Source organism: Orycteropus afer, unplaced genomic scaffold (genome assembly GCF_000298275.1).
Source record: "Orycteropus afer afer isolate SDZICR_OR568_19922 unplaced genomic scaffold, OryAfe1.0 scaffold00171, whole genome shotgun sequence".
Lineage (NCBI taxonomy): Eukaryota > Metazoa > Chordata > Mammalia > Tubulidentata > Orycteropodidae > Orycteropus > Orycteropus afer.
This window is the reverse complement of record NW_006921758.1, coordinates 7,365,440-7,375,962: the sequence shown is the minus strand read 5'-3', so window position 1 is coordinate 7,375,962 and position 10,523 is coordinate 7,365,440. Positions and strand designations below refer to the sequence as shown.

The 10,523-nt window shown below is 36.7% G+C and overlaps 1 protein-coding gene across 1 annotated transcript in view; it reads left to right on the top strand.

Annotated features, from left to right (window-relative positions):
- Positions 1-211: 211 nt before the first annotated feature.
- Positions 212-10,523, top strand: part of PLEKHA5 (pleckstrin homology domain containing A5) — a gene marked incomplete at its 5' end in the record, with an annotated part of 101,168 nt that continues 90,856 nt past the window's right edge. The window contains 3 exons of the mRNA XM_042781784.1: positions 212-276; positions 884-1,003; positions 1,847-1,900. Coding sequence (XP_042637718.1) covers positions 212-276; positions 884-1,003; positions 1,847-1,900 — 239 coding nt within the window. The remainder of the gene's footprint in view (positions 277-883; positions 1,004-1,846; positions 1,901-10,523) is intronic.

Here is a 10,523-nt window from a genome sequence, read left to right as displayed (position 1 = left end):
ATACACTGTAGCACTTGAATGAGAAGAGTCTCCCTCTGGTCTGCCTGCCGTTTTCAATCATAACAAAGCTCAGAGAAACACTGAGTGATATTTTATGTCCTGTAAGACTGCCAATGACCAGACTTCACTGCATTTCTAACAAAGAAAGATATATCAGATTGTCATACACTCTTGAAATTTTCATATACTCTTGAAAACTTACTCCTTTTAGGGATCCTCGTAACCAATCAAGAACCAAAAGGTTCTCTGCTTTCCCAGAGTGTGGAAGGGGGACTTGTATTCCTGTGGAAACTTTGTATGTGTATTAAATAGGTTTTTTCTTAGAAAGCTAAAATTGATCTTTTTTGTCATAAAAATGCTGTGAAAGCACTAACAGTAACATTTTAAAATATAATTGGAAAGCAATGAGTATTTCTTAGGTACTGGGTTTTAATATTATCATTCAATTTTACATGAATTTTAAATGTTCTCTAAAATGGTCTGTTGGACATACAGATACCATTCTGTTGCTTGAAAAATCTTAAATATAAATTTTTCATGCATCTTATTAAAATGTTTTTTAATAACTTACATGCAAACCTTTATAATGGGTTTTAGTATTATGTTTCTTTAATACTTGATATGTAAATATTCTCTGGTGAGTTCTGAGAAAAATGCCTTAATATACTGTTGTTTCACTGTATCTTTTAAAGTAACACTGTTCCTTCTATTTCTCTAGATATCTATGCTTTTATGTAGGACCTATCATCATAGTGCCTAGGCACTATGTTTGATGTCAACCATAAGAGGAAACTTGCCAAGAAATCTTGGTTTAATATCTGTCACTTAAGACAACAATTAATCTGTTTTCCACTGTTTGGATTCTTAAATTGTACTCCTTCAGCCAGAGGAGCTTACGCTGCTGCTAATAAAGCTGAGACGGCAGCAAGCTGAACTGAGTAGTATCCGGGAGCATACGTTAGCACAGCTCATGCAGCTGAAACTTGAGGCCCACAGCCCAAAGGTCAGCCATGAAGAGATCTTCTGTGTTGTTTGTCATCATCACTTATTTGGAGACACTCATTAATCAGTATGATCAGTGTCATTAGTGTTGAGCATGAGCCCATACCATCAATGCATCCACAGCATGAGGCCTTGCTATTTACCCTTTGAGAAGTTAACTTATTTATTATGCATTAGTGAAAGGAAACACATATAGAATGCATTTCTTATTAGTCTTCCACTTATCCACCAACCTTTTGTTGTGAGGATGAAAATGCATACAGACTTCAAACAGTGTTGTTAGCAGTTAATATCGTAATCTTCCGCATCTGGTAAATGGCTGTTGAGAAGTCCTATAATTTCCAGTATACTGTTAAGTTGAAAACTAATTATACTTTTAATAATAGTGTTTTTTAAATGCATTTTAAAGATACATCTTTTGTTCTTGATGAAAAAAATGAACATCTATGAATATTTCTCAAAGGGTTTTAATAGCCTCTGGTTTTATGAGAAAATAATCATAGATATCTTGGCTTCTTAGACATCTTACTGGAAGAAGTAGTACTGTATTACAGAAAAGAATAACATGTAAAACTTACTCAGTCTGCTAAAGCCATTTCAAGGATTTTTCTGTTTAAATATTTCAGTTTATATATTGTTTACTGGATTTCTTACAAAACTGAATAGTTTCATAATTTAAAATGTCACCTGTACCATTTACAGGAAAGCATGTGTGTGAAAGTTGTGCACTGTAATGTATAGTAGGTGCTGGTAAACTCTGTTTTTCCTACTTTAAAACTGATCTTTTCATAAATTCTACACCTTCTTTCTCTGTCCCTTTGTTTTCTTGATTGGTGCCTACTAGAATGAAATTCTTTCACATCATCTTCAAAGGAACACCATATATTTGGACCATCAGGTGGGGTTTGTAGAATTTTTTTTTGTTATAATACCTGGTAGAACTTCTTGAATGTAATACACTTTTCAGACTACTCAGATATTTCAGTTACTTTTGAATTAATAGCATGGTTTTTACTTTCTTTATGAAATAAGTAATACTGGATGCCATCAGAGCTTTCACAAATGACAGAATAAGAAATCCCCTACTGAACAGGTGAATTCAAGAATATAATAAACAGGGAGCAAGAGACAGTTGTGGAGGAAAGGGAGAAACAAAAAGGTCCCTGAAATTGACTTCTCTAGGCAATTCCTTCTTATCCCAAGAAAAAATTCCTTTTCACTGATGCTTTTCTAATCTAGGAGTTGACCTAATTAATGGAATAGATGCTAAGCTATGAATTGTCTTGTTAGAAGGACAGGGAGAGTGGCAAGTGTAGTGTGGTCTGTATTCCCAAGGGGGAGCTTAAAAAAGGGTGAAATGTGTAGTGGAGATACATTTAATTTCATGTTCCTGTTTGCTATCCTCTCCCAGTGTTTGATCTTTGCCAAGATATGTAGAGTCAGTTTTATAGTAACCTACAATTCCTAGCATTACCTCGGTGGTGACAATGAGTTTGGTTGGTTACAATAAATGTTCAAAAGTTAAAGTGGTAATTCATCAGCAGGGACTGACTCTTCCATATTTTAGTTTTTATCATGTGCTCTGTTAATTTTAAATTTGATGGGAATTTTCGATATGTTCTTATACATAGAGTTTCTTCCAGTGAATACATTATTTCATACAAATTGAGCAAAATTTTATTATAGCTTGTTTTCAAATGTCCAAATAAATACTTTCTCAAATAAAAGATTACTGTGGAAAATGTAAGACAGATGTTTGCATATTTATATTTGCCTATTTGAAACAAAATAATATTGTATTGCTTTAAATTATTTCTATTTAAAGAGAAATTTTGCATTAGGATAACCCATTAAAAGATGTCACCATTTTCCTTATTTCAGTTTTTAAAAGAAGTATATTTTATATATAGAATTTATAATAAAATAGGAAAATAAGTCTTCCCTCAAGATTCTACACTGCCATAAAGCTACTCAAATATATAGAAATAACTTTCTTTAAAGCATTTCAAATATAAAGATAGGGATAGTTTTGGAAAATAATGGATTATCAAATTAGTTTAAAAAATCTAATATAAATGTGAATCTGAAATTATCTGTAATCTCTGGAAATAAACCTAGTGTTTACTGTATTTTCTAACTCCACTAAAATCAAAACTGGAAATACAGACATAGTACTTTAGAAAATCTTAGGAAAGGAATGGTAAATATCTGTAAAATACTGCCATTCTCTGAGTTGCTTCTCCTCAACTCTATCCCGGGTCCAGCTACCTTTCGTCCCTTTACCTGAGTGATCCTGATCCCGATCCCGATCCCGGCTGGGCTTTGTATTCCCACCAGTCCTGTCTGAGCGTGCTCTGCTGAGCCTCTCCTACTGTACCATGCTAGTAGTCTATGAGTAGCTTCTGAAAACTCTCGTTTTTTTTATTGAGCCTCCCTATTCTCTGTACGTGTCAGCAGATTCTCAGTAGCTCACCCTTTTCTTATAATAGATTATGAGATAAAGATATTTTATTCCAATTTAAACGTTTTGTGATGATGAGAAAAATTACAAAATTAGACTCAAATGATATATTTTTTGATGGCAAAAATTAGACCCTTTCAGATAGTAATTAGACAGCATATGAAAATTTGATGGATGCTTTGCTGAGAAACTCTGATATGCTTAATTGCATATGCCCTTAGGGTTTCCTAAAGAAAAATCTCTCTTTAAATAAATCAAATTTCTTTATGGTTTCAAATAACTGCATTCTTAGTATAAATGAAAATCTTTACTATATTTTATATCAGTAATTACAGTTATTAATTTATATAAAGAAAATTCTTGATAATTTTGAATTTTAATGAAAATTTTCATTTAGTTCAAACATTTCCAGCTTTTAATCTTGTGACTGCCAGTAATCAGTTTTAGAAAACCAGGTCTGTTATTTTTATAGGCATTATGGGTAGCCTGGGTTGATAGAATTGATTCATCAGTTTTATTTAACCACAAATTAGAAAGTAGATTCTAAAATCTAAAAGTCAGAGGAAAAGTCTCTGGTCACGTTTTATACTAACATTATACTACATGAACATGCACTAATCATATCTCACTTTCATCACTTACTCTGCTTGCTGCCATAAATCAGGATAAAGCCAGCAGCAAAAGCATAACCTTCCTCCTGCCCCTTACAAGATACCATAGATGCCAAAAGAAATTTTTTCATTCATTCAAATTCAATTAATCCCTATCACTATGCATGAAAAATAAAACCAAAAGGTAGTCTCTAATTTGCTTCAGAAGTAAATTCATTGAAAATGCTTCTGCAATGTCTGTAACAAAATAATAATAATCAAATAACATGCCTTATCTGAAGTTCTGAAGATTTATATTACAAATAATCACTACAAAAATCTTGGATGTCTGGTGCCTATAGCTTGAGCAGTGTAATTTGGTTTCTAATTATGAAGACAGGCCATGTATTGAAGTGTTATTAAAAAACAACAATAGCTATACTAATTATATGGTAGATTTTTTTTTTTTTTTGCTTTTTGCTTTTTGTTATTTTGAAGTACATAATCACAGTGTGTTTATGTTTTTAAAGCCTAGGGGGATAGAACATTCAAAGTCTACATCACTGAATATTAGGAAAACTAATAGTTTATAGTTATCATTATATATCGTTATATAGTTATATATTGTTATATAGTTACTGGTTATAGTTTAAGTTCAATTTACCAACTTTATCTACAATATCATCCATGGAATTAGCATTTATTTTCTGTGTTTATTCTTCTGCCTGACAGAATATAGTAAGGAGAGAAAAAAGCCAATAGTAAACTTTTGCTTTATCTCTGTACTTCCCAAGAAGTTGGAAATAAATTTGGTATTATCAGCAGTTATAATGGGATCTCCTCCCCTCAAGAGCAAAGTGTTTGATTTGTAATTGTTTGAAATTGCCAGCGTAGTTGGTGTTTATTTTGGTAGGGAAAAGAGATAATCTTGATAGATTTTCATTTCTTCTCAGAAAAAGACAGAGTATAAGTTTTAGAACTATATGGCTTTTCCAAGCAAGCATTTGATAATTAGAAGGCACTAGTGCTTGCTTGGAGAAGCCATATAGTTCTGAAACTTTCATGAAGGAGTTCTGATGGAGCAGTGGTTAAAGTATTTTACTACTAACCAAAAGGTCAGCAGTTCAAACCTACCAGCCATGCTGTGGGAGAAAGATGAGGTGGTCAGCTTCCATAAAGATTTACAGCCTTGGCAACTCTATGGGGCAGTTTTACTTTGTCTTCTAAAGTTGCTGTGAGTTGAAATCAACTCCATAGCAGTGGGTGGGAGCAGTTCCATATGGATCTCTGGTGGCACTGAGGTTAAAGCACTGGGCTGCTAACCAAAAGGTCAGCAGTTCAATCCCACAACCATTCCATAGTAGAAGGATGTGCAGTCTTCTTCCATAAAGATTACAATCTGGGAAACACTATGGGACAGTTGCAATCTGTCCTATAGTGTTGCTGTGAGTCAAAATCAACTCAGCAGCATACGACAGTAGTTGCATGGAGTCCATTGTGCAGCTGGTGAGCACACCTGGTTGGCAGTTCAGGTCTACCCATAGACTCCTCAGAAGAAAGGCCTGATGTTCTCCTTCTGCAAAATCTGCCACAGAAAGCTGTGGTGCATAGTTCTTGTCTGACACATCTAGGGTCACCATGAGTTGAAATCAATTTGACGGCAGCTGGTAACAAATGCAAGGTATTTGTTTGAGACTTGAATAATAGGTTTCCATAGAATTTTATGGCAGCATACTATCTGTGATATTCAAAGAGAAGATCATACTGATCATACAATCATTAAAGACATACTGATTGTTCCTGCACTCTACCAGTTGTTAAATGTTTTTCATAGCACCCTCAGTGGTCAGATCACCACACCAGCCATAAGAGGCTGTATTTAATCCAGAACTATACCTGAAGACTATATTAACAGTGTCATTGACCCTAGCCAGATTTTAGGGAAAACATCTTTCTCAGAAAATTTATTCAGAGTACAAATTTGGAATCTTGAGATCTTCAGCAGATCTAACATTAGGGGTGGGAAGTCCTAGTTTCTCAATCATTCCTCTTACTAGGATTTTTCCCATCTTTGAGTTGTCAGTTCCTTGTGGCCAGAAATGGTTAGGATAAACAAAGGAACTCTAGTAGCATTATTAGGAGCTCTGGTAGCATAGTGCCTAAGGCACTTGACTGCTAACCAGAAGGCTGGTGGTTCAAACTCACCAGCCACTCCTCAGAAGGAAGATGGGGCAATCTATTTCTGTAGTGATACTGCCTCGGAAACCCAAGGAGGGGTCCCTATGAGTTGGGTCTGACTCGACGGTACATAACAACAACAACAATCCCCAAACTAAGTGTGGCTGATTGAGGTATGCCTCCCTTCCTTATCAGTTCTCAACAGGGATATCTCTTTTTTTTTATATACATACTCAAGAGTATATTAAAAGTATAATTCTTTGTGAAAAGAATGTTTCTGCTGTGATAATTTTTGTAATAAAATTTGTTTCTACCCAGCTGAAGCTCTGCCTCCCATGGCTGGGTCATACTTCAGTCACTTCTGAACTTAGCATCAAATAGTATATTCTTTGACACTAAATGCGTGCTCTGGTAGCATAGTGCCTAAGGCACTTGACTGCTAACCAGAAGGCTGGCGGTTCAAACCCACCAGCCACTCCTCGGAAGGAAGGTTGGGCAATCCTGTTTCCGTAGTGATACTGCCTCGGAAACCCAAGGAGGGGTCGCTATGAGTCGGGGCTGACTCGACGGCACATAACAACAACAACAACATAGAATAGATATGTAGAAGAAACCAACTAAAGAAACTAGAAAATTGAAAGTATATTATTTAATACTTACTATTCAAGACATTTGACTTCTAACCAGAAGGTTGGTGGTTCAAACCCACCAGCCACTCTGCAGAAGGAAGACCTGGCAATCTACTTCTGTAAAGATTTACTGCCTCAGAAACGCAATGGGGTCACTATGAATCACAATCAAGTCGATGGCAGTGAGCTTGAGCATCCCAACTAGTTACTTGGCACAGAATATCTGTATTTTCTTATGCCTTGCAATTGAGAGCAATATTTTGTCCTTCTCACTCTCTTTCCTTCCTCTCCATATTTGAGGATATGTTGAGAAGGGAAATATGAAACCCAGAAAATTTTTTAGCAGGATATAATATAGTGATGATAGAACTCTAAAAGAACTTAGTGGGCAGTAGACAGATGGAATAGAATGTGGACAGACTTACATATTTGCCAGTACTCTGATCTCATGGTCTGTCCAGTGCTTACATTTTTGCTGAGCCTTTGTGCTATTTCACCCAGCTCCACCTTAAATGAGAAAGTTTTCCAATTCTTGGTATTCTCTTACCTGAAAATTCATTCTCTCATCATGTTGTCATTTATCTCTACATTGTGTTATTCTTCATCTCTAGCCATGTCTTCTGACGTAGTTTGAGTTTCTCCCAGAAAGCAAAGGATGTGATGTGATCTTTCTTGCTATGGGTTTGCATTCTGTAAATTTTCTTCAGGAATTGATACATAGGTACAGGAATGAAGTGAGTAAACAGAGAGACAACTGGCACCTGATCTGACTGATACTTGTTGATTAATGAATAGATATTTGTTGATTAATGAATAGAAACACTACAGAAATTACCCAACTGAATAACAGAAGAAGGAAGAATTTTTACTGGCTTTCTTCCTTCACTGATCAGAAGTTGTCTCCTGAGACTACCTCTACCATGAACATTAAAGCTGAGCATAGGGAGGTTCTCATACAGAAAGTAGTTAACTTAGCAATAAAGTTGCCTGAGGGGCGGGAGCTGCATCTTCTTCCAACCTCCTCTAACAGCACAAGAGGAAGACAGAATCACCATCAGTAGCCCAAGGCCTATCCCTGCAAGGCCAGACATGCTGCCTCCCTCCAGCCCTTTCACCAACCTTGACACCAATGGTTCCTCCCTCAACACCCACCATCTTTCTGCTGAGTTTGATAATTCGCTGCAGTGGCCACACAGAACTCACAGATTATGGGATTTATTAGGGAAGCATCAGGCTACAATTCAAATTCAGGAACAATGCTCAGTCTCTCTCAGCCCGCCATCTGTCAGCCAACAGTCTCTCTCAGTTTCTCTCCCAGCAGTGTGTGTCTCTCAGTGTCTATTTCTCAGTGCATGTCTTTCAGGAGAACGTTTCTCTCAGCAGCACGTCTTTCTTAGCCAGCAGTCAGACTTCTTCTGCCTCCAAGAGGGCTCCTTTTGAGGCCAAACTAACCAATCCCAACATCAGAATTCTGTACACATGAGAGAGAGCTAACTTCCCAGAAAATTACTTTGTGCTGCTCACAACAGAAATACCCCAGGTGGATAACTTTAACAATCAGGATTTACTCACTTGCTCACAGCAAATTCCACCACAGAGTTTACAAAGACTTACAGCTAGAAAAGCCACACTGTAATTTACTATACTGCAAAAGTGCACTGAAAGGTTATGGAGAGGAGACAAAAAATACCTAAAGCACTTCTCTGTGTAGTTTTAGTTGTGTGCTTCTAATTGCCTGTGGAGATAGCCACTTGCAAGGTCTGCCTTCATCACGCCTCCAGTGTGTTTATAATTAATCTCGTCATCTTTTCCTATCACTTTGTGAACTAAAAGCAAAAATTGTTCAGAATATCTGTTGTTTTAACTTCATTTACTTAATAAGTATTTATTGAGCATATTATCCTTAGGGAACTGAACTTTGAGAAGGATCAGGAGCTTTGCTTTAGCTGTTTCCTTAGTTCTAGGACTTAAAATAGATGGCTGGGTGACAAATGGTCAAGCACTGGACTACTAAACAAAAGGTTCATGGCTCAAACCCAACTAGAGGCACCTTGATAGAAAGGCCTGGCAATCTGCTTTTGAAAGGTCACAGCCTTGAAAACCCTCTGAAGTAGTTCTACTCTGCATATATGGGGTTGCCATGAGACGAAATCAAATCCATAGCAACTAACAACAGAAAATAGTAAATTAAAGCTTCCCAGAGTTGTGATGTTGGTAAAGAATACTGAAAGTACTATGGACTGCTAAAAGAACTACAGATCTGTCCTGGAAGAAGTGCAGCCAGAATGCTCCTTGGAAGCGACACTAGCCAGACTTTGTCTCACCTACTTTGGTCATGTTGTCAGAAGGGACCATTCTCTAGAGAAGGATATCATGCTTGATAAAGTGGAGGGTCAATGAAAAAGAGGAAGGTCCTCAACAAGATGGATAGACCCAATGGCTGCCATGATGGGCTCAGGTATAGCAAAGATCATGAGGCTGACACAAGACCAGGCAGTGTTTCGTTCTGCTGTGCACAGGGTCACTGTGAGTCAGAGATAACTCAGTGGCACCTAACAACAACAAAGCCTCCCAGAGTCCCATAGGGAAAGCAAGACCTGGTCTCCTCCAGCTGTGGCTTGGACAGCCTGACAGCAATCTTTCTAAGTCTGATAATCTGGTGGACAAGCAGAAAAACAAGTAACAGGCTACCAGAAAGAACCCAAAGACTCTGTGGATAGAGATTATGTGAATTTATAAAAATGGCTTTTGGAGGTCTTCTGTTTTTCTGAAATCCCATCTGCCCAATACCAGCACATACTAAAGTTTAAAGTACTTTGGAACTATAATTAAAGATACTTTAAAAATAGTTTTACTGAAAATTCATGAAATTCTGCAGAACTATTTCAACATATTTTTAAACTGATTTTGGAAAAAGAACTTAATTTTGTTATGCAGTGTTTGCTCATTACATGGTGTTCAGTCAGGGGAATAAAAAAAAAAAAAAAAAAAACTCATTGCTATCAAGCCAATTGCGACTTACAATAATTCTGTAGGATAGAGTAGAACTGCCACATAGGGTTTTCAGTGCTGTAATCTTTATGAAAATGAAATGCCACCATGGAGTGGCTTGTGGCTTTGAACCCTTCACTTTTTCATTGGCTGCCAAGCACTTAACTACTGCACCACCGGGGCATTTTAAGAATATTTCCATAAGATTAAATTTATGTATGGACTCATAAGCTTTATTTGCAGTTCATAAATTGGGAAGCTTCTGGTCTAGAAGTCAGATAGGCTCCCCCAAGAGCAGTACAAGTTGGAAGTGTCTCATATGCACAGACACACATGAACAAGGAAGCTACACTGGGCAATTTTGGATTGGCTGGCAGACATTTTCTTTACTTATTGGGATTAAGGGAAAATTGTGAACTCAGATTAAGTTGAGCAGGCAAATCCTAATTGGTTACTTAAGGTTTCTGCTTCTGGACGAGTTGAACATTTATATGGAATCATCTCACAGCCTTCTAATCCATTCCAACTCATGTTGTTGTTGTTGTTATGTGCCGTCGAGTCAGACCCAACTTGTAGTGGGCTCCTTTTATAAGAAATAGAAATTTATGTTTTGGTTTATTAGTTAAGTTTTGGCTCAGCATAAGTGACTTCTTTTGGGGCATAACAAGATTT